The sequence below is a fragment of the Podarcis pityusensis genome (assembly GCF_964106645.2).
Source record: "Podarcis pityusensis genome assembly, chromosome: 17".
NCBI classification, from domain to species: Eukaryota; Metazoa; Chordata; class Lepidosauria; order Squamata; family Lacertidae; genus Podarcis; species Podarcis pityusensis.
Window position 1 is genome coordinate 14,128,281 of NC_138042.1, and position 27,623 is coordinate 14,155,903.

The 27,623-nt window shown below is 45.9% G+C and overlaps 2 protein-coding genes across 5 annotated transcripts in view; one reads left to right on the plus strand and one right to left on the minus strand.

The window, feature by feature from the left end:
• Window positions 1-27,485, plus strand: HACD4 (3-hydroxyacyl-CoA dehydratase 4). The gene is made up of 7 exons (XM_080987962.1): window positions 1-227; window positions 4,261-4,364; window positions 6,400-6,527; window positions 18,547-18,659; window positions 20,738-20,844; window positions 22,892-23,023; window positions 24,872-27,485. Exons 2-7 carry the CDS (start codon window positions 4,268-4,270, stop codon window positions 24,952-24,954), a joined length of 660 nt encoding a protein of 219 aa, XP_080844088.1. The 5' UTR covers window positions 1-227; window positions 4,261-4,267; the 3' UTR covers window positions 24,955-27,485.
• FOCAD (focadhesin) overlaps window positions 26,910-27,623 on the minus strand; it is a 141,871-nt gene continuing 141,157 nt past the window's right edge. For all 4 annotated transcript variants that reach the window (XM_080987686.1, XM_080987687.1, XM_080987685.1 and 1 more), the window contains exon 44: window positions 26,910-27,356. In XM_080987686.1, the coding sequence (XP_080843812.1) occupies window positions 27,283-27,356 (74 nt within the window). In that variant the 3' untranslated portion in view covers window positions 26,910-27,282. The remainder of the gene's footprint in view (window positions 27,357-27,623) is intronic.

The window sequence follows — 27,623 nt, forward strand, 5'->3', positions numbered from 1 at the left end:
GCTGAACTTGGCTGTTTCAGAAAGTATCGCTGTGTGTGTGTGTGTGTGTGTGTGTGTGTGTGTGTTGCAATGCTGGCCTGACGTGGTGAAGAAGGGAAGGCAAAGAGGAGGGGAGATCTCTCTGGGCTCAGCCCAGCTGTTGCAGCTGTGAGGAAGAGGAACACACACAGACAGCTCAGAAGATCTCGGCTCGCTGGAGCAGCTGGAGCAGGGGCAACTGAACCAAGGTAAGACCAGGATGGTAGAAGCAATGACATGCTGGGAGCCAGCTGTCGTCTAGGCAGGAATCTCCTCAGCGTCCTCTTCCTGCCGTGGGGAAGGCAGAGGCTGCCCAATGTACCGGACAGAGGCTTTCATTCCAATAAGCTCGCCTTGAACAGAAAGGGAAGTTCCTCTTTTCTGGTTTCGGTGGAGAGTTGCTTCATCGGCATTTTGGCACCGAGATCAAGGAAAAGGACTGAGGAACCTGATCTCAGGGGCTCAGGAGGACAGCAAGCGCTGCTTTCTGGTGGGGGTGTTGAGATCTCCTGTGGGGTGCAACACATCCAACTATAAGCTCAGGCCAGGACATGTGGGCAAAGCCCTGTTTTATCCTTGCAACCACCATGGGAGGTGAGTTAGTCTGAAAGAGAGGACCTCAGAGAAGTCTCCACTTGGAACCAGCTCTGCCCACCAGGAGGCAAAGTGAAGGAAGCTGCTTCAGAGGGCACCATAAAGTGGGGATGAGGCCATAGATAAAAGCATGAATAGATATCTAAATGGGGCAGCAAGACTTTTCAAAGTATTGGTCCTATGTAGGAGTGAACGAGGCAGTTTCCTGCTTTGGGTAGCAACATGTCTCAGACCATTGGGTCTACTATCCCAGATTATGAAGAGCCTTGGTGTGGTATCTTACAATTGTCAGAAGTCCTTGTGCATCTTTCTTAAGCCAATGGTACACTGTGGTCTAAACCACTGAGCCTCTTGGGCTTGCCGATCAGAAGGTTGGCAGTTCAAATCCCCGTGACAGGGTGAGTTCCCATTGCTCTGTGTCATGGTCCGGTTCACGGGCGATCGAAGACCCGGCAGGGGACATCAGGACCGGGGGCAAGATGGCGGGGTGGGAGCAGGAACAGGGGTCCAGAAGCCAGGAGTCCGGAAGCCAAGAGTCCAAGGGTCAGGAAGGAAGGAGTCACAAAGTCAAGGGTCCAAGGATCAAGAAGCAAGGAGTCACAAAGTCAAGGGTCCAAGGATCAAGAAACAAGGAGTCACAAAGTCAAGGGCCCAAGGATCAAGAAGCAGGGAGTCACAAAGTCAAGGGCCCAAGGATCAAGAAGCAAGAGTCAAGAAGCCAAGGTCCGAGGATCAGGAAGCAATAAGCCAAACGCAGCAAGGCAGGAAGCGTGCTGCTGTGGCAAAGAGCCAAAGGGAAATGCTGAACTTATATCCCTTCCCGGCTCTTGCCACCAGGTGCTGTGAGTTACCAATCGGCCTCACCTGTGTGGCTGCACCTTGCATCTTCAGAACAAACTTAGGAAGGCCCCAGTCCTGCGAAGTCCTACTGGTCACAGGGCCTGGCTCCTGCACGCACACCTGACACTCTGTCCCAGCTCCTGCCAACCTAGCAGTTCGAAAGCATGCCAGTGCAAGTAGATAAATAGGTACTGCTGTGGCAGGAATGTAAACGGCGTTTCCGTGAGCTCTGGTTTCCGTCAATGTGTCCCATTGCACCAGAAGTGGTTTAGTCATGTTGGCCACATGACCCGGAAAGCTGTCTGTGGACAAACTCTGGCTCCCTCGGCCTGAAAGCGAGATGAGAGCTGCAACTCCATAGTTGCCTTTGACTGGACTTAACTGTCCAGGGGTCCTTGACCTTTTACCTTTAGTGTGCTGCAGAGAAACCACGAGGTCATTTTCTTTGCCATGAGAGATGTGTTAAGACCCCTTTGTAAGTTCTTTGGCTGTACGTAGAACGGCTTCCACTATCGGAGGCAATCAACCTCCAAACTCCAGTTGCTGGGAAACGCAAGTGCTGTTTCCTCTGGTCTTGCTTGAGCACTTCCCATGACCATCTGGTTGACCACTGTGAGAACAGGACACTGGGGCAGACGGGCCACTGACCCGACCCATCACTGACCATCTTATGTTCTTATCAGAAAGTAAGTGAAGCCACTTGAAAATGCCATAACAAACTCCTGAAGATATTGTTGGTTTATTGAAAGTAGTCATGTTGGGTGTTATATTGGAATGGGTGAATGATGTTTATATAGCTGTCAGACGAAGACTTGGAAGTTTTCTTTCTTTCTTTCTTATTATTTTTATTAATTTTCCTAATTATTACAAATCCAACCAAGTTACTTTAACTTAATACAATTTCTTAAAATCAAGTTTCCTGCTCCTGTTGCAAACATATTGAAAGTAGTCGGGCTGGGTGTTATATTGGAGTGGATGAGTTTTCTTTCTTTCTTTCTTTCTTCCTTCCCCCTCTTTTCCTCTGGATCTATATTTTTATTTTACCTAGATAAACATCTTGGTTTGGATAAAAAAAGATAATCTTTGTATCTCTCTTTATAAAATCTAATACAATTCATTCAAAAGAAAGGAAGAAAATGCCATAGCAAATTCAACAAACAGGTCAACCTCAGTTAGTTCGCTTGGCATTGCCTTGTTTTGGCTTTGGGGAGATTTCTATTGATTTATTTGGTATTGCAGTTTTTCAGTTTCATTGATGCATATCAATATAGATGTATCTCACATTATCATGTCATATCATATTTTATCTCCATCTTTCTGTCATGTTTGTTGGTTTTGTTAAATCACTTATATACTGTCTTGGCATCAAATAGTATATAAATATTTGCAATGAATATAATGATAAAAAGTAGAAACCATGCCAAGCAAATCTCTTTGCTTAAAGAGGGGAATAGAAAATGACTGTTTGACACTGTTTATAATGTTGTTCTGTCATGGAGCATAAAAAGAAAATAATGGCAAGAAGCCTCTTAAAATGTTGTTTAATCTTGACTATATCTGGGGGCAGACCTTTGAAGTTGGCAGCAAATCTTGCCCTCCCCCTTATTGCTTTGCCTCCACCTGGTGAAAACTGAAACATTAAATGCAATTTTCAGTGGCCTATACAGTGGTATCTTGGGTTACAGACGCTTCAGGTTACAGACTCCGCTAACCCAGAAATAGCACCTCGGGTTAAGAACTTTGCTTCAGGATGAGAACAGAAATTGTGCTCTGGTGGCGCGGCGGCAGCAGGAGGCCCCGTAAGCTAAAGTGGTGCTTCAGGTTAAGAACAGTTTCAGGTTAAGAACAGACCTCCAGAGCGAATTAAGTTCTTAACCCGAGGTACCACTGTAATGACCGAATGGATAGCTTTGTACAGTCATTTTTAGGTTTGTTTTGTGTGCTGCTCCCACCACCGTGACGGGAAAAGGCCCACATATGAAGGGCAGTGATAACACCGCTGTTTTGGCCGGCTCAGTTCCACAGAGCACACCAGTGGCAATAAAGTGGCCTATGGCTGCTTGCATTCATGGGTGCTCTAAAAGGGCACAGAGTAGTAGAAAACGACCTTGGCATCCTCTTGCGCTCACCTGCCTCCCTCTGTGATGAGGAGCAGGCAAGGGGATTACTCTGCATGCAAGGCTCTCTGGATCATGGCCACCAAGCAAAGGGTAGTTGAACAAAGCAGAGTTGGTCCCATCCGTGCTGGATTCCCTTTTACAGAGATTGCTCCAAGGTTCTGATATGCGATCCCTACAATGCGATCCCTTTTCTATCTTCTTCCTAGGTGTATCTTGTCTGGCCAACAGAGAGCTCTAAATATGTTCTAGTAGCAAAATGCCCATTGCTCCTGTCATTCCAGGGACGTGGGTGGTGCTGTTGGTTAAAACACAGAGCCTAGGACTTGCCAATCAGAAGGTCGGCAGTTTGAATCCCCGCGATGGGGTGAGCTCCTGTTGTTCGGTCCCTGCTCCTGCCCACCTAGCAGTTCAAAAGCACGTCAAAGTGCAAGTAGATAAATAGGTACTGCTCCGGAAGGAAGGTAAACGGCGTTTCCCTGCGCTGCTCTGGTTTGCCAGAAGCGGCTTAGTCATGCTGGCCACATGACCCGGAGGTTGTACGCCTGCTTCCTCGGCCAATAAAGCGAGATGAGCGCCGCAACCCCAGAGTCAGTCACGACTGGACCCAATGGTTAGGGGTCCCTTTACCTTTTTACCTGTCATTCCGGTTAGGCTTTGATATTTGAATTCCCTGTTCTCGCTTTTACAGCTGCACAATGAACCCCTACATCTTCTGCTATTATTTAATCCAGTTCTGCGGACATTCCTGGATATTTATCAATATGATCATCAGGTTCCTGATTTTTGGGGAAGGTAAGTCTATGCTCTTTTGCCATTTGATCGATCGAATAGCAGCCTCTCCATGGAAATGGGGTCTGACTGAGAGAGTAGCCAGCAGCAACACACATGGGCCACAAAAGGGATTTCTTCTGCAGAAACGTAAGGTGGACTGGAACCACAGTGAAGGACTAGTGCTAGAGGGCTGGGTTCGAATCCACCAATGGCTTGAGAAAAGCCAAGGCCTGTCAGCTTTCAGTTCCCTTCTGTGAAATGTGGAAATTAATGATCTAAAGACATTGTGCAGTATGCTATAGACATAAGCAGTCTTCAGCTGCATTGAAAAAGATAAAAGTTTAGATATTTCATAGAATCATAGAACTGTAAAATGACCACGAGGGTCATCTAGTCCAACTCCCTGCAATGCAGGAATCTTTTGCCCAACGTGGGGCTTGAACCCTCAACCTACAACCCTGAGATTTAGGGTCTAATGGTCTACCGACTGAGCTATCCCCAATGATGTTATATGAAGATGCTTGACTCTCCCCTATGCTATTTAAACTGCTGCGTGGCTGGGGGCGGGGGCCTTCCTTCTTGCCTCTTCCTCTTAAAAGGTAAAGGGACCCCTGACAGTTACGTCCAGTCACAGACGACTCTGGGGTTGCGGCGCTCATCTCGTTTTATTGGCCAAGGGAGCCGGCGTACAGCTTCCGGGTCATGTGGCCAGCATGACTAAGCCGCTTCTGGCGAACCAGAGCAGTGCATGGAAACGCTGTTTACCTTCCCGCCAGAGCGGTACCTATTTATCTACTTGCACTTTGACGTGCTTTTGAACTGCTAGGTTGGCAGGAGCAGGGACCGAGCAATGGGAGCTCACTCCATCGCGGGGATTTGAACCGCCGACCTTCTGATCGGCAAGCCCTAGGCTCTGTGGTTTAGACCACAGCACTACCCATGTCCCCTGTAGGGGCATGGAGTAGGAGAAGATAATTAGTGGTGTCTCTGAAGACAGGCTGTATTCTTCTCTCTCTTTTATTTTCTTCTTTGTTTTTTATTATTTTCGGTTTAGTTTAGTTTGTTCTTTATTGTATTGGAGAAAGTCTTAACAAAACTTTATAAGAAAAAGAGACGGGGGAAATCAACCTCATTACTTGGAACACATGTGATCTCACACATATCTACACGTTTCCGCAAAACATGCTGTCTTCATAGCGGTGACCTGATGTTTACCAAACAAGAAAGACATCAGGAGAAAGAAAGAGTTTGCAAATCCAAAGGGAACATTTATTTGAGTCTAGGTCTAGAATTGTCTGGAGATTTAGTCAAAACACATAAGGCAACGCTGATCCTAGGTTGTCTCTGTGCTAATTTTCTGCACCTTTTGCAAATTAAAACGCCCAAATGCTGTTCCATGGAAACAAGGGTCACTGCCTAAATACAGCCCATTTCCCTTCAGAAAGTTTGCAAAAGATCTTGCACAATGTTCTTTGTTATAAATAGTAACTGTGCCACTCAGTTGTGGTTGGAGCATGTTCAGAATGCACACACGCAACATTTTATTGTATGCAACACATGTACGTTGCCTTTCCATTGCCAAAATCATGCTCAATGCTGCTTACAACATGAAAAAATATACATAAGCACAAACATAATACAAGTAATCATGACAATAAATAAAACATGGAAATGTAGACAACCGCATTGTCCACATAAATCACAATAAGATCCAAAATAAAGATATAAAAATTAATATCAGTGACAGAAACAACACTCTCCCAGCCCAAGAGTCTGTTCAGCAGCCTTAGCCTTTGTAGCTGGAGTCAGTCAGGTCCTACCATCCAGGTGGAAAAAGATCTGCAAGTCAGGGAACAGGTCCTCCAGGACTCACAGTCAAGATGGTAGTGTCTTCTGGCAAAATGTACCATTCCACTGAAAACAGTTAGTGCCAGGAAACAGCGGCTGTTTTAATTCCCTGATCTCTTAAAGATGAGTGGGAGTGGGAGAGCCCAATATGAAGAGGCTGCAATAGAATGATAATCCAGTGTTTTCTCTTGCTTTCCGTGGGGTGAAGATTCGGTTGCAGATACTTTCTATTCCATTGGGCTTGTGATGCGCGTTTGCCAATCTTCGTCTATCCTGGAACTTCTGCATATCCGGCTCAGCATTGCGGAAGACCATTTTCTCCCGAGGCTTTTGCAGGTACCGCATAATTAATAATCGCATGAAAGGAGACAAGGGTCAACACTTGGATCGCCATCAGTTTAGGGGGTTTAAATCCCACAAGAAATTCCATTCTCAAATTGGAACATTTGCTAACCTTGCGAAGTAAGGTAGGCGTGTGGTCTATGTGTATGAAAGAGAGAAAGGGAAAGAGAGAAGAAGTGGAGGGGTGTGTGTGTGGGGGGAGAGAGAGAGAGAGAGAGAGAGAGAGAGAGAGAGAGAGAGAGAGAGAGAGAAGTTTGTATGTGCTCCTTGTGTTTACCTTCAAATTCTACAGTTGACAAAAAATTCAAAAGGCAACAAGCAAAATAGTAAAGTTTCTGTTTTCTTGTGCCATATTTGTCATAATTTGTTTTAGTTTAAATGGGTGGGGTCAAGAGGGAGGCCTGTGGTTTGAGGAGGAAAAGGGGGGGACCAAGGGGCAGTTGATATCCTGTGCCCAAGGGTCCCCAGAAACATGGAGCCAGTCCTGGTCAAGGTGGCCAACTTCAGAGATTTGGTTATTACCTTTCCTCTTCAGAGCAGAAGGTGAGGTACATGGTCCTCCTTCTGTTTTATCTTCATGGCAACATGTGATGTGGGCATCACAGAGAGGGTTATATTCAAACTTGGTGGAAGCAGAGTTCCACACATGCAACAGGATTTCCCTTTCCATTCCTTGCATGCCCCCCAAATCTGCTCTGCAGGTGAGCAGAGAGGGTACTTCCACAGCACAAGCCGAAGTCTGTTGCAGGAGTGGAACAGCAACTCTAGATACAATCCAGAACTGGTGACTGACCTAAGGTCACCCGTGGTCCTAAATCTTGGCTGAGTAGAGATTTGAAACCAGGTTTCCCACTCTACTCATCCTGTCACCAAATCATTCAAGAGGGTGACTATTTGAACACCGGTTAGCAGAAAAAGAGGCCTAGGCATATTTTGAAAAGAACAATAAACTAGACAAATATCATGCACACTCTTGGCATATATACCAGCGTGCTACTCCTGCGTAAGCCACTTGGCCACTGCAAATCCGCCTTTTGAAATACCAACAAGCCAAATCATTCAATGGAATAAGAATTCGTGGAGTAAAGTTCATGTTTGTTAGAACACTCAGGATGGGCGATAGGATCAACATTCCACAAGACTGAACGAGTTCTGACCTTTCAGAAGAATTTTAGGAATATACCCTTCCTCTTCAGGGAAAGAGAAATTAGAAAAGCTTATGTTTCCAGTTAACACACCCCGCCCGCCCCCCCCCCCCCCGCTGCTCAGTCACGACTGGAAAAGCAGAGAACTGGTTGGGTGCAATCCAGCAAACAACAGCAGCAACAAAAACAGCAGCAAGTTGCCCTGAATTCAGTGGAAATTAGTCCCAAGGCAGCAAATGAGATCTTAGGTCTTCTTACTTGGCAGTGACTCCAGCCACTGCACCATGTAGGACTTCTTGTATAGGATATAACAACAACAACAACAACAATTATTATTATTATTTATTATTTGTACCCCGCCCATCTGGCTGGGTCTTCCCAGCCACTCTGGGTGGCTTCCAACAAAGATTAAAAATACATTAAAATGGCACACATTAAAAACTTCCCTAAACAGGGCTGCCTTCAGATGTCTTCTGAACATCAGATAGTTTTTTTATGGTTTCTCCAGCCACTCTGGGCAGCTTCCAACTGAATATTAAAAACAATACAGCATCAGACATTAAAAACTTCCCTAAACAGGGCTGCCTTCAGTTGTCTTTTAAAAGTAAAATAGTTATTTATCGCTTTGACATCTGGTGGGAGGGCGTTCCACAGGGCGGGCACCACCACCTTGAAGGCCCTCTGCCTGGTTCCCTGTAACTTGGCTTCTTGCAGCGAGGGAACCGCCAGAAAGCCCTTGGCACTGGACCTCAGTATCCAGGCGGAACAATGGGGGTGGAGACATTCCTTCAGGTCTACTGGGCCGAGGCCGTTTAGGGCTTTCAAGGTCAGTACCAACACTTTAAATTGTGTTCGGAAACGTACTGGGAGCCAGTGTAGGTCTTTCAAGACTGGTGTTATGTGGTCTAGGCGACCGCTCCCAGTCACCAGTCTAGCTGCCGCATTCTGGATTAGTTGTAGTTTCCGGGTCACCTTCAAAGGTAGCCCCACGTAGAGCGTATTGCACCATTAAGCACATCGCTATCCATTTTGGTACCTTTGGTTTCAGCAGGATTTAGGGTTATAGTAGCATATGGAGAGCCTGTGCAATGTCAACGCCATTAGAGCTAAACTGGGAGCCTTCAGATGTTTCTGGACGACAAATCCCATCATCTTCGACCACTTGCCAGGCTGACTGGGGCTGATGGGAATTGGAGCCCAACAGTATCTGGAGGTCCACAAACCATGTGTTGGAGATATAGAACAGAGCGTTTTAAAGACGCACAAAACTGCACAGTTGGAAGGGATCTCCAAGGGCCATCTAGTCCAACCCCCTTCGATGCAGGAATCTCGTCATCTTCATGGTGAAGAAGATGTCCCTCATGGAGGCTGTCTGCAGCAGTGACCTCTGTTATGCATCGCAGGGAACACCCAGACAACCAGCACAGCAGGGAACAACCAGTGGCCTCCTTAACTACATTTTAATGAACATCTGTATTTTAATAAGCATTGACAATATTAACAATGACTGACAGTGTGAAGCCAGAACTTCACAACAGGGGCATTGTTAACTCTCCCACTGAAATAAATGGAGCATAGAAGTGCTTAGTGGAGTCTTCCACTCCAAGCTGCCCTGGGCCAACCCAGGAAACTCAGGAACCAGCCCTGGATCCAGCCCTGAGCAGGAGGGTTCAGTTCTGCTAGGTGTGTGGGTGGCACTGTGGTCTAAACCACTGAGCCTCTTGGGCACAGAAGGTCGGCTGTTCAAATCCCCATGACGGGGTGAGCTCCCGTTGCTCTGTCCCAGCTTCTGCCAACCTGGCAGTTCAAAACCACACCAGTACAAGTAGATAAATAGGTACCACTGCAGCGGGAAGGTACCAAATGGCATTTCTGTGCGCTCTGGCTTCCATCATGGTATTCTGTTGCACCAGAAGCGGTTTAGTCACGCTGGCCACATGACCTGGAAGGCTGTCATTCCTTGCAGGAAACGTGCCAGCAGGGCATAGCCCTGCAGCCTTCCCACCCAATGCCCCCACCCCTGACAACCTGCAATCACACCAGGTCTATCTTGATCCAATCTGCCCAAGCCTGGATCCCCCTCAAAGTGGCCCGATTCATTTCAGGATGCAGCAGAATCTGGTGCAGCCTCTCCACCCAGTGCCTTCCTCTAGATCAGCCTTTCTCAACCTGTGGGTCCCCAGATGTTGTTGAACTACAACTCCCATCACCCCTAGCTAGCAAGGCCAGAGCTCAGAGATGATGGGAGTTGTAGTCCAACAACATCTGGGGACCCACAGGTTGAGAACCGCTGCTCTAGATGATGATGATGATGATATTATTATTATTATTATTATTATTATTATTATTATTATTATTTCTTGTACCCAGTGTCCTAGTGTGGGTTGTGTCCTGTTGTCTTGGTTGAAGCCAAGTAGATAAAGATGCTCTGAGCAGCCTTTGCTAACCTGGTGCCCTCTGGAGATCTGAAACTACAACTCCCGTGAGCCCCGGTCAGGATGGCTGTGCTGCCTTATGGGAGTTGTAGATCAAAACACCTCAAGGGCACTCTGTTGGGGAAGGCTGCTAAGAGTATGGGAGGGTAAAGAAAGAAAGGGGTGGATCAGAAAATCTCTTCCCCCCTGCAATAAGAGCAAGTCTGCTTTTGCTGAACCTGGAGGAGAAAATACTGTTCTTAGAGATAATATGAGGTCATGAAGGCCGTATGGGTTTTTCAGCATTCCTAGGAAGGAACACATTGAGTCATCTATTGCAGCAGGCTGTTCTTACAGTTACCAGCCAGATGGTTCCTGCATTGCAGAGCATAGGGCTAGATGATCCTCATGGCCCCTTTAGGATGCAAGTGGCGCTGTGGTCTAAACCAATGAGCCTCTTGGGCTTGCTGATCAGAAGGTCAGCAGTTTGAATCCCTGCAACAGGGTGAGCTCCTGTTGCTCTGTTCCAGCTCCTGCCAACCTAGCAGTTCGAAAGCACACAAGTGCAAGTAGATAAATAGGTACCGCTGCAGCAGGAAGGTAAATGGCATTTCCATGCGCTCTGGTTTCTGTCATGGTGTCCCGTTGCACCAGAAGTGGTTTAGTCCTGCTGGCCACATGACCTGGAAAGCTGTCTGTGGAGAAACACCGGCTCCCTTGGCCTGAAAGCAAGATGAGCGCCGCAACCCCATAGCCACCTTTGACTGGACATAACCATCCAGGGGTCCTTTACCTTTTACCATGGTCCCTTCCAACTCTATGATTCTTTGAAATTCACAAGCAGCAGCATCCTCACCACTTGTAATTTCTAGGAAATGGCATGTAGACGCACATTGCCTTCAACAGTGAAGGTGGAACACAGCCATCAAGGCTAGCAGCCACTGATAGCCATATTCTTCCCAAATTTGTTTAATCCTCTTTTAAAGCCACCCAAGAACTATTTGGACTATCTGCCTCAGGCACCAAAATTTATTGGGCTGGCCTTGATTTTCCATGATCTGATTCTCGAAAGGCCCCTTCTCTCCCTACAAGAAAGGCTGTGTGTCATACATTTACTGCTTTGTTTATATCTTACCCCCTTTAAAAAAATGTCATTTGTGGATTACACTGTGTCTGGGTTTCATTTTTCATCTTCGGGGAGCAAGGGAAAGAATTCTTTGCCGTCTGGAGCAGAACATGGGGCACACATCTGTGATCTCCTAGAGAAGCTGTGATTTGGCAATGCACTTTTTTTGGTCTTCTATGGATTTAACTTGTGTTATTTCACAGAAACTGAGCTGCTGTCAAGTTAGAGGGAGTTGGGAGAGGAGGAGGAAATTCCAGAGAGCACGAATGAAAAATAAAACCTCCTTGTTTACATTTTGTAAAATGACTGCACAGGCTTTCAATTTCTGCTTTCGGAAGCGAAGGCACGGGTTTTCAGTCTTAAATTTATTTTTGACCCAAGAGTAAAGCAGAGGAAAACTTTAGAGACCACATCCTTTCATTACTTAAGCAAAAATCTCTTTGTTCTAGGCTATGTGAACATTTGCATCCTAAAATGCAGTGAGGTTCTTTTCCCCTGCTGTGTTTTAAGTTGCATGTACAGGTTTTTGTACACACCAAACAAATGGCAGGAATGCCTTTTTGCTTTCTGCACTCCTGCAACCCTCCACCCCAAAAAGCTCCTATTCATGCAGCTGTCATCCATGGATGTGCAATGGCTGTCTCAGCTTTATACACCTCCGCTTAAATGCGGAGTCAACATGGCGTAAGTTTTCCTTTTGGGTTGAAACTACAGGATAGCTCTGCATTGTTGGTAAAGCCATGTGTACACAAATGCCAAACATGCTGGTGGGAGTGTGCTGGAGCAAGAGTAAATAGAAATGTGTACACAGCCCTATTGGTTGAGGGTTTTGCTCTCAGGACTCATCTTGCGCCTCATTTCTGTAAGACAGAGTTGTTCCGCCTGGCCTTTGGCTTGGAATCAACTTGACCCCCTTTCCCTCTTTCCTTTCTCCTTCTGTGATGGAAGTCTTATTTGGGGACTTCCCTGGCTTTTTTCTGACCCAAGTAGGACCAGCCTGGATAGTTGGCCTTGGTGAAGATTTGACGTTTTCATCCCCAAAAAGTTTTTGATTTGAGTTTCTACTGAAATGAGGCTGCATCTTAATGTTGTATTTTAATCTTGCTTTTAAGTTGTATTTTAATCAATTGTTTTTATACCTGGTGTTAGCCGCCCTGAGCCTGGTCTTGGCTGGGGAGGGTGGGGAAAAAATAAAAATTATTATTATTATTATTATTATTATTATTATTATTATTATTATTAATTTCAGCCTGTAATTTGTACAGGCCCAAACCATAATTCAGAATATGGAGTGGGGACCTCCTGCCCCCAATTCTTTTGCCACTCTAACCACAACATAGCAAAGGGTATGATGTCTGTTTTCTGTTTTCAAAGCACTTGAGATAGAATCATAAAATTTTAGAGTTAGAAGGGACCCCGAGGGTCATCTAGTCGAACCCCCTGCAATGCAGGAATCTCAGCTCAAGCATCCATGGCAGATGGCCATCCAACCTCTGCTTAGAAACCTCCAAGGAGGGAGAGTCCACCACCTCCTGTGGGAGACTGTTCCACTGTCAAATGGCTCTTCCTGTCAGAAAGTTTTTCCTGGTGTTTAGTCTCCTTTCTTGTATCTTGAAGTCATTGGTACGAGTCCTACCCTCCAGAGCAGGAGAAAACAAACTTTCTCCATCTTCCATACAACAGCCCTTGAGCTATTTGAAGATGGCTATCAACATCTTTTCTCAGTCTCATTCCAGGTGTGGTCTGACCAAAGCAGAATAGAGTGGCACCATTACTTCCCTTGATCTGGATTCTATTCTTCTGTTGATGTAACCTAGAATAGCATTGGATGACCAGGGCCCATGATTTGGGAGTTCATGCCCCAGGAAGAACTATAGTGAAACACAGGTCTTGCATGCAGAAGGCCTCAAGTCCTGACATAGACCAGGGACACATTCCTGTCTTGAACCCTGGAGAGCAGCTTCCGCTCAGTGCAGACAATACTGAGTGAGATGAAGTGATTGAGTCCATGTTAAGTTAGATTCCTGTGTTCCTAAGTCCAGAAATCATACAGTAAAGAGAGATACAGAAACAGAGAATGTTGTGTGAACCTTTCCAGGAAGACGAAGGCCACCACCCTCACCAGTGGGGGCCTCTCAAAGTTAAGGTGAAGACATCAAGGGTTAAGACATCTCACCCCTTGTGTGCTGGTCCCGAGGGTTAACCGTGAGGCGAGGTCCGAGTCCAGTCTGAGGTCAAGGGTGCAGTAGGGAGGCAGTCCGTCAAAGCTGAAGCTGGGTCCAAGGCAGGGAGTCGGGTGAGGTCAAGAGCTCCGGCAGAAAAGCAGGATAGGGTGTAGGCAGGAACAGGCTACCAACAACATTGCTCCCGCAACTTGGGACTGGGGCTGGCTGGCTTTTATCTGCCCTGAGGCATAGGGCAGCCCCGGTCTACAGGTGACTCGCCTCTCCTGGCCTGGAGGCGAGCACTCCTCCTGTGGGAACTTCATTCCCTCTGCCTCTCTGCCCTGAGCCTCTGCAGCTTAGGAGAGGCTGGAGGGTTACCGGACCCAGAGGCAACCTCAGCTTCCCCTGACATGGCTGAGAGTGGAGCACCTGCAGGCAATGGGTCCTCCATCACCCCAGGAGCCAGCGCAGACTCAGCTGATGCCTGCACCTGAGGATCCAGCACAGGTGAGGACCCTTCAGGCTCAAGCCCCAGCCCCGGCTCAGCTGGTTCTGGAGGCAGGGAATCCTGTGCAGGCTGGGATTCCTCAGGTTCAGCCTCCGAGTCCGAATCCCAGGCCATCACACCTTGGCTCCACATTGTCAACTTTCTTTAGTCATTTTTCTTCATCCATGCAGTCCCAAAACGTCAAGAGAGGCTGCAATGCCACTGGAAATATTAGCAGAAAGTACTAGCCTACTCCTAGCCCTAAGTGGCACAGGTAGACAGCATCACTGGATTGTGTCCCGCCTGTGCACCCTAGGTGCTGGTATTCGCTCTCCAACTACAGAATCTGCACTATGTATGTTCAGTAGGTTCCATGTCATGCCCTTCTAGCCTTTCTGGCTACCTTCAAGTAGCAGTGACTGCACAATGCTCTTAAGTGGTTGATAGCCTAACACTTGGTGATCTAGCATTGGGATGGAGGCTTAAGTTGTCCTCTACTCCCAGTGCCCAGGGTGAGGGTCAAGTTTTTCTCCCTTTCAACCAGGGCCCAGATTGCCAACACTGTACACTGTCCCATAGCAGTTGGGGAGCCATGGAAAACTAATTGTACTCGTGTTCTGCATAAGGTCTACCCTCCGTTCTGTTTTTTTTTCTGGCCAAGCTAAAGTGTCAGAACTCAAAAACTGGCTTCAGTTTTTATACATTGAGTGGTAGAATGATGACAACTTTGGAGTCCTCCCCCCCCTAAAAAAAGGTCAAGAACTCTGGGCAACCCTTTTCTTTAAAAAGGTCAACAACTACAGCATGATTTTTTTTTTTTTAAGTGTCCCCGGATTCATTGAAAAAAATCTGGTAACCATATCTTAGTCCCTAGCACCAGGGCGTTTTTTCCACCTGGAACTCACCAGACCACCAACCCCTCTCAGGTGGGCACCACTGCCATTATAAGAGAACAAGGGAGGCGTTCAGGGTTTGTTCTGGCACCTCTTTTTCTAGAAATAATAATAATAATATTTATGCCTCGCCCATCTGGCTGCATTTCACCAGCCACTCTGGGCGACTCCCAATAGAATATTAAAAACACAATAAAACATCAAACATTAAAAACTTCCCTGTACAGGGCTGCCTTCAGATATCTTCTAAAAGTCAGATAATTGTTTATTTCCTTGACATCTGATGAGAGAGCGTTCCACAAGGCACCACCACTGAGGAGGCCCTCTGCCTGGTTCTCTGTAACCTCACTTCTCGCAGTGAGGGTACCGCCAGAAGGCCCTCAAAGGAGGACCTCAGTGTCAGGGCAGAATGATGGGGGTGGAGATGCTCCTTCAGGTCTACTGGACCAAGGCCATTTAGGGCTTTAAAGGTCAGCACCAACACTTTGAATTGTGCTTGGAAACGTACTGGGAGCCAATGAAAGTCTTTCAGGACCAGTGTTATATGGTCTCAGCGGCCATATATAGCTCAGCCCAGCACACATCACTATCAAGTTGCAATTAATCCTTGCTTCATTTTCTCCTCATGAGGAAGGTTAAGCTGAGACTATGCGGTTTGTTGAGGAGACTCCTCCAGGGTCATCTCTCAGGGGAAATGTGGGTTCTCCAAATGTATGTTTCAAGCCTACTTTCTTCAGCTGCAACCACACTCTCTGTCCCCACCCGCTTTCAGGCAGCTGTTAATGTGTTGAAAGTTTGCAGAAAGTCCTGCAAGCTAAGAAGCTGATCCGTTTTCCGTGACCAGAACCTTTTATCTTCAGGAAGTGGTCTGCATTTCTTTCCATCTAGCAAAGTCATTTGACAAAGGAAATCCTGCCTTCCAGCAAAAAAAGGATAAACTGACATATCCATTTATTTTTTCATTTTAGTATATCTAATAGTTTTGTGGTTACAGCCAGTGTGGTTTACTAAAATTACAGCTGAATTCTAGAGGATCTGAAATAGCAAAAGTGCTGCGAGATACGCAACTTCCTTTTTTGTGTGAGGGAGGGGGAAAATAGCAAGACGCCCCCTCCCCCAAGCTGATGGGACCTTTCTGCTCAGGGCTAATAGGAGCTTCAAAATGATGCTGGGAAGTTTTCACTGGAACAGGAAAGATCTGCAACCCTCCTTTCACATGCTTTGGTCCTGATTCTGAAACCCCCCCCCCCATAGTACCTGCAATTTATAAAATGAAATGCATCCATTTCATTCACCAAATTAACATCATATGTAAAAGTAAAGGGACCCCTGATCAATATTAGGTCCAGTCGTGGCCGACTCTGGAGTTGCGGCGCTCATCTTGCTTTATTGGCCGAGGGAGCCACCGTACAGCTTCCAGGTCATGTGGCCAGCATGACTAAGCCGCTTCTGGCAAACCAGAGCAGCGCATGGAAACGCCATTTACCTTCCCGCCGGAGCGGTACCTATTTATCTACTTGCACTTTGACATGCTTTCGAACTGCTAGGTTGGCAGGAGCAGGGACCGAGCAACGGGAGCTCACCCCGTCGTGGGGATTCGAACCGCCGACCTTCTGATCGGCAAGTCCTAGGTCTGTGGTTTAACCCACAGCGCCACCCACCTCCCTACATCATATGTAGCTACATCATATGTAGCTAGGCCCTAATTCAATTGGCTGAGAGTCCTGGGTAGAAGAAAGCAACTTCGGCAAGATCCAGGTTACTGCGTGGTTTGTGTGTGTGTTACCTGGCACATGTTAGCAGGGAGGACACAGCAATTGGTTTGGTGCTTGAGAGGGAAACGTCAGAGAGATCGGGTAGATGGTGCGTTGCAAGTATTGAGGGCACGTGAGAAGTGTGGGTGCAGAGAGGAACGGGTGACACTGGATGAGTAATGGGCAGCGCAGGGTTGGTCTTTACATAGTGTAAATGATTTGAATGGGAGAAATTGGAATAGATTGGGAGTAGAGGGCAGGCTAAATGAGGTGTGATGTATACAAGTTGTCGGGTAAGTGTTGCATGTCATGAATCAGGATGTGCCTTGGCAAGAGGAAGCAGATGGTGCTTTTACTCAGGGGGTGGCGGGTAGAAGTCATTGCAGATGGCAGGGGGTGGGGTCCAGATGGCAGCAGATGACAACCTCTCTCCAGTCCTCCTCCCACCTTGCAAGTACTGGGTGGCCAGGCTGACAAATCATTTCCCTGGACATTGGTTATTGTTTCATCTGGCAGCACATTCTTTTAGCTCCATCGTATAGAATAATATGTTGCCAGCAGGGGGAAGTATTCTGGCTATTTCTTCTACCCTGCTTATGGACTGTTTTGATAATAAGTGGTATATAAGGATGGGTATATAAGGAGGGACACGGGTGGCACTGTGGGTTAAACCACAGAGCCTAGGACTTGCCGATCAGAAGGTCGGCGGTTTGAATCCCCGCGACGGGGTGAGCTCCCGTTGCTCGGTCCCTGCTCCTGCCCACCTAGCAGTTCAAAAGCACGTCAAAGTGCAAGTAGATAAATAGGTACCACTCCAGCAGGAAGGTAAACGGCGTTTCCATGCACTGCTCTAGTTCGCCAGAAGCAGCTTAGTCATGCTGGCCACATGACCTGGAAGCTGTACGCTGGCTCCCTCTGCCAATAAAGCGAGATGAGCACCGCAACCCCAGAGTCGTCTGTGACTGGACCTAATGGTCAGGGGTCCCTTTACCTTTACCTTTAAGGATGCAAAATAAAATTAATTCCAATGGTATCGCAAGAGTCTGCTGAGCATGCAAATCCAGTGGCCCAGGGCAACAGTTGTTGTTTCTTGAATTTATATACCACCCTATACCCGGGAGTCTCAGGGCGGTTCATAGAATAAAATCAAGATGTAAAACCACAAGATACCTAATAATAATAAAAACAACAACCCAGTAGGCACCCCCCCCAAAAAAAATTAAAAGGGCATAGGATGTCAATCAAATCAACCAAAGCCTTGGTTGGAACATTTTTGCCTGGTGCCTAAAGGTGTGTAATGAAGGCGCCAGGTGAACTTCCCTGGGGAGAGCATTCCACAGATGGGGAGCCACTGCAGAGAAGGCCCCGCTCTCGGGTTGCCACCCTCCGTACCTCACATGGAAAAGGCACACAAAGAAGGACCTCAGAAGATGATCTCAGGGTCCGGGTAGGTTGATATGGAAAGAGGTGGTTACAAAGAGAGGCTTTTGCATAAAATACTGGGTGGCGAATAAGGTAGGAGAGGCAGGACCACAGAACGCAGCCGTAAAACACAGAATGTGTGACTGTCTGTGTGGGGGCATCTGTACGAAATGCTTCTATCGCCTTGATTCTTTCTGCAACGCGGCTGCTGCCATGCGAGCTGTTTTCCTCCTCCATTTAAAACAGGCTGCTTCTAGATGACCTGTTTATTGAGCATTCAACCTGATTTTTATTTGTGGGGAGATTAGATGGTGCTATTTAATTTCTTCTGATTTGTTTGTGGGGAGGTTAGATGGCGTCGTGATGAGCCAAGTGTCACCTCACACTTTCCAGGGCATTTTGCTGCCCTCGTCCCTTTCGCAAAAAGTTGAATCTCTCAAGGAAATGGGTTTCGCCAGTATGTGCTTGAGTCCCATCCCAAAATACCAGCCATCCGGAAGCACCCAGAATCTCACACGTACCTTTCCCGTCGCACAAACCAGAGGCTACAGCTGCTGAAGAAGAACCCAATCCATCACCTTATCCTCTGCTCTTCCCGCATTTCCAGATCGCAGAAAGAATCATCATCTTATTTGTTGTGATTGTCAGTCAAGAAGAAATTCAAGGAAAATGTGTTGTGTGCATCTTATTCTTCCTCTGGAGTTTCCTTGATGTGGTCAGGTAAGAACACAGACATGCACGTCCCTCCAAAGTAAACCAAATGGTTTTTCTTTCGGCCTTCCATATCTACATTCGGCAGGCAATTAAGTTTCATTATCTGGTCTGCTTTTCCTGCAAAAGCAAATCCTAGGAAGACTAGAAAAAGGACAAAGCGTGTCCCTCACTTACTCCCAGCATTACTTATCGCTTTGGCCTTGCTGCTAGCTGCAGTCTACAAATTGTGTATTTTCCTAGATTTTTAGAAACAGAGAGATACCCAGAAACTGTGTGGATTAAATTGGTTGCTTTGGGCCATTGCTTGGGTCCCCCAAGGGACATAGGTGGCGCTGTGGGTTATACCACAGAGCCTAGGATTTGCCAATCAGAAGGTCGGCGGTTCAAATCCCCATGACGGGGTGAGCTCCCATTGCTCGGTCCCTGCTCCTGCCAACCTAGCAGTTCGAAAGCACGTCAAAGTGCAAGTAGATAAATAGGTACCACTCTGGTGGGAAGGTAAACGGCGTTTCCAGATCGTGGCCTGATCTAAGGCAGGTTGCAAGAACAACTTTATCACCAGACGTGTACATATGGTAAGAAGACTAAGAAATTGGTCTGCATATTCTTGTTTGGGATAAAGGTGGGTCCCAGGTCTGATAAAGCTGAAGGCCACAGCTTTAGGCTGCACTGAGAGAATGGGGCACAGTTCTGTCAGAAGAGCAAAAAATGTGAGCAAACTGGTTTTTCAAGATTCCTGCTATTTACCTGAGGCAACAGAGATAAAGCAAGCACAGGGAAACAACGTCAACTACCTAGTAAATCCAAGCAACATAGAACTCTTGAGAAAATAGTTGGGTGCTCTTGCCTTCCAAACACAGCAGCCCTTAGAGATTCGAGTGGTTATCTTTTATGTGGACAATCAAGTTTAGACATTGCCTGTCTGCCTATTTCCTACTGGGAGAGAGGACAAGATCATTTCAGAAGCTCCAGAGTTTGTGGGTCATTTAATGGCAGCTGAAATGGACAGAATATGTAGCATTGGCAAGTTTGACGTGTAAAATTAGAGATCAGAAAGAGACTGATTTTAAAGGAGATTGGAAAATGTTTGTGGGAGATGTAAAAACTCAATGTAAATATGTTAAAAGACAAATAGGATTTGAGTAAGAACAGCACTGGGGGTGAACTTTTTGTTTTTCTTTTGTGATAAGGTGAAGGTATAGAATAATATACAGCGTAAATTGAATTTTTGAGGGAATCAGGGAGGGAGGGAGGGAGGGAGGGGAAGTGGTAGGTGGAATGACTAATTGTCAAATTTGAAATGTTGTAGAATTGTTTATTTGTTAAATTTTTTGAAAAAAATTAATGTAAGGAGTTTTCAGATGGCTAATTGCGCAGCCTCACTCAGACGTAAGTCTTATTGAACCCATGCAAGTTGGGTTGGGGTTGTGTGATTTATCTTGCAAACAAAGCAGCAATACTAAAGAGCAACATTGTGTCTCTGTGAAGTCCCAATAAACACTGGCTGTGGAGATAGAGTCCAGTAACATCTCAAAGGCACCACAACAATGGCTCCCCTTATTTTTTGGCTTCCCATCTTCCTCACATTTTGGGGATCAGGATTGGTGAAATGATACCTTTGAAGTTCTACCAAGTGAGCTATCACAGCAGTCAAGTTGCTGCTTAAAAGGAGACTTCTTATAAATCTCTGAAAGTCACAAAATATGCACTCTTGATGGATTCTCTTGAAAACATAGAACCAAATAAACATAAGTATGGTTCTATGTTTTCAAGGGAATCCATCAAGAGTGCATATTTTGTGACTTTCAGAGATTTATAAGATTTCTGTTTATTTGGTTTTGCAGAGAGTGAATATTTCATATATTTCATACTGTTCAATGTTCCGTATAGATTATATAAAGAGCTCATATTGACATCGCATTGTTGTACTTGGTCATCATGTTGCCTTGGATATTACTGATAACTGTTTGCAACACAGGGGTTTAATTGTTTGGTTACTAAAAGGAGATTTCAGCTATTCAGCATCTTCAGCAGTGAAAAATCAGAACGTGACTCACCCTCTTTTCACCTGCTTTTTATTCTAGATATGCTTACTGTATGCTGGCAGTAACAGGAACATACTTTCGAGAATTGACGTGGCTCCATTATACGCTATGGATTCCTTTGTATCCTCTGTCGGTTTTGGCTGAAGGTAACGGCAGAGGGAGGGCATGTGAAGAAGCCTGCCTGATTTCTAAGGCTACCACCCTAAGCATACTTGCTCAGGAGTAATGCCCACTGAATCCAAAAGGGCTTACTTTTGAGTAGAGGTGGAGGAAAAATTCAATTCAACACACATTTAAAGCAGACCCTTTGTGTTATGTAGAGTTGAATAGGATCCAAAATGCAGCGGTCTGATTGGTCCTAGAACAATAGGATTCAGAATGCAGCAGTCTGATTGGTCCGAGAACAATGCAGTAGTATGATTGGTCTGCAAGAGCCACCCAATCCAGCTCCAGATGGAAGTGAATCCACAACCTGATTGGCCTACAGGAGAATTCCGGAATTAGCCAATCACGTGCAGCCCATTGTGTAAATAATGTATATAAAGCAGATACTTTGAGGGGACTTTCAGTCCTCCTCACCACTATGAGCTGAATAAAAAGCATGAAATCCACTCTCGACTCTGAGTATATTTCACTTTGCAATGCTGCAAATGCAAGATGCAAATTGCAACAGAGCTATCTTTCAAAATTTGCTCTCATCCTTTGTGATGCAGTCTCCAAGCCAATGTTCACAAGCCCCAATCGGGATGAGCAATGGCTGGGGAAAATGGGAGCAGCAATTCGGCAATATCTGAACAGACACAGTCTGCTGCAAGGAGATGGAACACCATCAAAGTTTCATTCAGAATAGTTAATTGTGTACTAAACATTAAAAAATCTTGACAGAACTGTGATTATTCAAAACCTGCTAATGAGTTCAAGTCTTTGCATTGATTCTGCATGCAGACCGAAAATGGTTCCCAGTCTCTCTTGAAGGATTTTTTGTCCTTATTTCGAAGTCTCTCTGTTAATTAGCAAAAGTTATATAATTTATAAGTTAAAATATAAAAAAGGAGGGGAAAAGGCAATATGCAAGAATAATATTATGGTGAAATAAACCAGAGAAGGAGGTTGAGGGAAGTCCGGGGGGAATGGGGAAATTGTGAAATTGTGAATAATAATAATTATGATGTAATATCGGGGGAAATGGAAAATTGAATAATTTTTTTAAAATAAAAAAATCTTGACAGAATTTCAAATATCTAAATTCTCCATAGAGCACATCTGTGACAAACATGAAACCCTTCCCACCATGGACTGTGGGCCATTCTTTGCCTCCCAACTATCACCAACTTTCCTCCAACTTTCAAATGGGTTTTGAAAGACTATAAAAATCTGCTCTCTCCCACTTTCAACCTCCAGCATCCTGCTGCTGCCATTGGTCTGACTCAGTAGAAGACAGTTTGCTATGCTCCTATTTCAGGGAGCTTGGGCTGAAGGGAGGCTTTGATTTATTGTGCTGTCATAGCTGCAGATTAATGCTCTATCGAGAGGTCCAGAGAGTGACAACACAAGAGCAGGGCCTTCTCTGCGGTGGCTCCCTGTCTGTGCAATGCTCTCCCCAGGGAAGTTCGCCTGGCGCCTTCATTGCACACCTTCAGGTGCCAGGCAAAAATGTTCCTCTTTTAACCAGGCCTTTGGTTGACCTGATCAACTTCCCATACCCTTTTAAAATGTGGCTCTTTTTTGGGGGGGGGTGTATTATTGGGTTATTGTTATTGTTTTTATTTTATATACTGTGATCCTTTTAATGTGAACCGCCCTCAGACCTTCAGGTATAGGGCAGTATATAAATATAAATATAATAATAATAATAATAATAATAATAATAATAATAATAATAATTTATTATGCATTTCAAGCACTAAACCTTTCTGGTGACTACATTACACTCCATCCAAAGTACAGAGTATCTGCCCTGCTAAAAATGAACTTTTATATGCAGTTGAAAACCTGCCTGTCCATTGTGTTTGACATGGAGCAGAAGGAACCTCGCCTGCGATAATTATAGATGGTTTTGTGTTGCATTAAGTTATCCATTATAGCTTTTTATCATAAAGGAAGGCCTAAGACCTTTAATTTTGCTCTTTTGGAGATTTTTCATTTACAAGCCACTAAATCAATTTTTTATCTATTTCCCCTCCCCCTCTCCAGAGTTTGCGATATATGTATCACTACCTCACTTTGAAACCTACGGCACTTACTCAACCCAGCTGCCCTTACCATTCGATATACCTGTCTACTTTCCCTATGTACTAAAAATATACATGGTGATGTTGTTTGGAGGTAAGTTTTTAGTTTCTTGGCAACACACAAAAAAACTGAGCTTGGCAAGCCTGGGGTATTGTAGCCCTAGTCTCTCAGTAGGGACTGAATTGGGAGCTGTTTGTGTATATATATATATATATATATATATACCTCTTCTGTTTCTTGGGCCAACTTTGCTGCTGAGAGCAGCCCGCTTTTCTTGTTTGGGAGTGGACCTGAGGGAAGACTGCATCCCTCAGGTCCACTCCCCCTAGCTCCGCCCCCCACGCTGCCATGGATTGGTCAATCCAAACCGCATGGTTGGCAGTGCCCGTGATGCTCTGTGATGGCCAGGAGGGAGTGGCGACAGCCACAGGACAATGGCAAGGCTCCATGGGGTGAAAGAAGCGAGCACCGCTCAAAAGAATCAAAAGAATAGTCTTCCACAAGTGAAGAACTGGGGCTACATAATGTAACAACCATATCTGGGCATCTCTGTTATTATTATTATTACAGTGGTACAGTGGTATTATTATTATTGCAGTGGTACAGTGGTATCACTGTACAGTGGTACAGTGAACGGGATCCGTTCCGGAGGCCCGTTCGCAACCTGAACAGAACGCAACCTGCGTCTGCGCGGGTTGCGATTCACAGCTTCTGCGCATGACGTCATTTTGCGCGTCTGCGCAGGCGCGAGCGGCGAAACCTGGAAGTAACCCGTTCCGTTACTTCCGGGTCGCTGCGGGACGCAACCTGAAAACACTCAACCTGAAGCAAACGTTAACATGAGGTATGACTGTACCTTGGTCCCCAAACAGCTTAGTTGTCAAACAAAATGGCTCCCAAATGCCGCAAAACCCAGAAGTGTTACGGTTTGCAAACGTTTTTGGGAAGCCGGACGTCCGGCACAGCTTCCAATTTGAGTGCAGGAAGCTCCTGCAGCCAATCAGAAGCTGCGCTTTGGTTTTCGAATGGTTTTAGGAGTTGAATGGACTCCCAGAATGGATTAAGTTCGAGAACCAAGGTACCACTGTATTACTATTATTTACTAAATGTATTAAGTTTGTATACCATCCTATGCCCGCAGGTCTCAGGAAAGCTCACAATATAACTACAACTCTAGCCCATGTTTTGAGGGGGAAAGGGCTTGGAAAATTCCTAGACTAGGACGAGCCGCCTGAGAAACAGTTTCTATCAAAATGCGATTTTGGTTTTAAATGCAGTGTAAGGTAGTCTCTGGGACGCGGGTGGCGCTGTGGGTAAAACCTCAGTGCCTAGGACTTGCCGATCGCATGGTCGGCGGTTCGAATCCCCGCGGCAGGGTGAGCTCCCGTCTTTCGGTCCCAGCTCCTGCCCACCTAGCAGTTCAAAAGCACCCCTAAGTGCAAGTAGATAAATAGGTACCGCTTCATAGCGGGAAGGTAAATGGCATTTCCGTGTGCTGTGCTGGTGCTGGCTCGCCAGAGCAGCTTCGTCACACTGGCCACGTGACCCGGAAGTGTCTCCGGGCAGCGCTGGCCCCTGGCCTCTTAAGTGAGATGGGCGCACAACCCTAGAGTCGGACACGACTGGCCCGTACGAGCAGGGGTACCTTTACCTTTACCTTTAAGGTAGTCTCTATGGGATTGATTATACTGTATTCCATTATGGGGTATCAGAGTTTTTAGGGGGTTATCCAGGCTGGGATAGCTGGGATGGCAGGCTTGTTGGTTTTTGAATGTCTGATGCAGATTTTTTCAATTTTGTTGTTCTGTATGGGACAATGACAATAAAGATTATTGTATCATAGAGGGACCTGAATGGGCTTCATAAGAACAAGATGTCGTTGCATTCTCCTTATTGGTTTCTACCTTCTTGCACTCAGAGCCTGTTCTGGTTTGAATTTAGGTGCGTACCTCCTTGTCCGATGCCTCTACATGGAACGGAAGGCTCAACTGGGAAGCTGGACCATCAAGGCCAAAAGAAGCTAGCTTACCTTCTCCTTAAGGAGTGAGGGAAGTGGCTTGAGGAAGACTGGTGGTAAATGCCCTTCGTGAAACTAAGCGCAGTAGACCATGACTTTAAAACGAGACAGTACCATGAGACAGTAATTTGGATAACTTTGGTTTAAAGACGGCAACACACGCTCTCGATAGGTAGATCCCATGACACACATGGCGTGAGGAGTGTTTGTGTGTGCAGCAGAACCCTGAATCTGGCGCAGAATTGTGATTTTTTAAAGCACATTTGGGATTGGGATTGTGGGGGATATGGCACCACAGAGCACTCAGCTGCGATAGAGCTGATTCTGAGGGTTTGCCCTCAAGGTGGGGACCGTAAAGGGGGCCCAGAGCAAAAATCACCAGCAGCCCAGCCTGGGTCCTCAGGGATGCTGCGTTCTGAAGCCTGGCCCAGTAGCAGGGAGGAGGACACTAAGCCTAGCCCTCTCTGCCCAACACACTAGTTATTTATGTACACAAATATTTCAACACCCTTCTCCAAATGGAGAAACATCGCATAATGTGAGCCACCGATTTGCGCAAGCGGTAAGAGCCAGGCTTGGATTACCATCCTAGTGAAAACTGCCTCAGAGCCAACACAGGCAAAATATATTGGTGCAAATATTTGGAAGATTTGGAATGTTTGTCTTAACTTTCCCCACGGAATTGGAATTTCCGGTTAAATCATTCACGAACCTCTAGCCACTGGAAACATATTTTTTGTTTACATGTGAAAAAAGGATATTTTTGTCTCTTTCAACACATTTATGTAATGAAACCTAGAAGTTTAAAGATTTGTAATTATATATGCAAAATGGAGCAGTGAGTATATCTAAAACCAAGAGAATATTGATGTTCCATAGTGCTGTATGGATGGAGTGTCACTTGTGCAAGAGGACTTCTGCTTCCACTGTGAGAATGTCCAATTCATCTTCTCCCCCTGTGTGGTCCCAAAATCTGTTCCAGAGGGTCCTGCAACCTCTTGGAGCAGTTTTTAAGGGGGGGGGGGAGAGAGAAGGGTAGTATTTTTGTTGGAGATGTATAAGTCTGTTGTACAAGTGGAACAGTAGTATTAGATACAAACCATGCGATATTACAGGTGAAATTCAGACTTTGCACGGCTTGTATCTAATGCCTGCTGTTCCACTCGCACAACAAACTCTCACTAGTCCATAGAAATTTCTGCTTTCCCCCCTGAACCCCTTAAAAACTGCTCCAGGGGGTGCAAAGTGGTGTAAAAGTCAAAGGTAAGGATTGGGAAAAGGGCAAAAGATAATACTTGAGCTGCTTAAACACTGTTAATCCTACAGTCCATGGGAGCCTCATAAATAAAATCAGGCTGGAGAAAATGTAAACTTCTCCTCATCTTCCATTCTGCTGTGTGCCTGGCAGGCCTCTAGATTTGGTGGTCCATTCTCTTTTGATACTCTCTTTTCCAATATGTTCAGATACTCCCCCCCAAAAAAACCCCAATGTGTCTCCCTTATCAGTCTCTCCATCCACAGCAGGTGCTGTAACCTTCCAGCAGTTTGACTTCACCCCTAAAGGCACACTCCATTGTCTCCCAAGACAGAAGGGTGCCAACCAACACATGCTATAATCCATACACAGGCATTTGCAGTAGCACCTTGGCTTATGTTACCCTCAGGTAACATAAACTTCGGGTTGCGAAAGCGGCAAACCCAGAAATGTTTCGCCCCGTGTACATGTGCAGAAGCGCTCTACCGCACCGCGCGCATGCGCAGAAACGGTCCCTCCAGTTGCGGAAACCTCGGGATCCGACCGGAGCTCTGGAACGGATCCCGTCCGCAACCGGAGGTACCACTGTATTAGCCAGGATCCAACGTGCTACTTTAAGAGTGCCCAAAGGCTTTACTCACAGCAGATGGGGTCTACCATTTGAATAATACATACAAAGTCTCAAGTAAATGGGTGCACAGAACTAGTTATTTTCCTCGGATTCAAACGCTTTGCATTTATTAAATACCCTGTAGCATATTTTTTGACATGGATTCCAAACAGGCAAGATTTCCAGGCAACTTTTTAAAGTTCTATCACAAAGCTGTAGACAATTTCATCCAATGCATCACGATACCGGGTTGCACAGTATAGTCTTTCTGTAACGGAACGATCTCTCTGGAACAGACAATTCTCACCCAAATGTATCACGAAGCTTTTGTTGCACTGTCAAAACTTTCTATCCGGATACAATCTTTCTGGAACGGAAAGCACGTTACACACCTTAGTGTAACCACATAACACCTCTTGGGAACCTTGCATCTTGACAACAGCTCGACATGTGAAGATGACACCAGGAGGCTACCAGCCATAAGCCTTTGTCCATACTGCCTTCTTCCTGAACTCTGGGAGAGACCGCAGAGCCAGCAGAGATGCTGAGAAAATAAGGAACATTCACAGCATTAGTCAACCCCGCAATTGCGCCTCCACAATTATGTTTTTAAGGATACGCTGGTGTGTGTGTGCGTGAAATGAAATGAAAAAAAGGCCACGATATTTGAGAACTTTGACCTGTTTGATTTGACCTGTTTGATTGGTTGTCCATACGCCAACTGTGGGGCCTATAATTTCTTGCGAAAACCATGACTTTGGTTTTCTTGTAGTTCACGGCCAGCTGTTCTCTCTGGCAATAGCCTGAAAAT

What these genes read in the sequence shown, in the direction of transcription:
- HACD4 (XM_080987962.1), top strand. Translation starts at nt 4,268, where the DNA reads ATGAACCCCTACATCTTCTGCTATTATTTAATCCAGTTCTGCGGACAT. An exon ending in GTTCCTGATTTTTGGGGAAG is followed by an intron (nt 4,365 to 6,399) that starts GTAAGTCTATGC and finishes CGTGGGGTGAAG; the next exon opens with ATTCGGTTGCAGATACTTTC. An exon ending in TTCTCCCGAGGCTTTTGCAG is followed by an intron (nt 6,528 to 18,546) that starts GTACCGCATAAT and finishes CCGCATTTCCAG; the next exon opens with ATCGCAGAAAGAATCATCAT.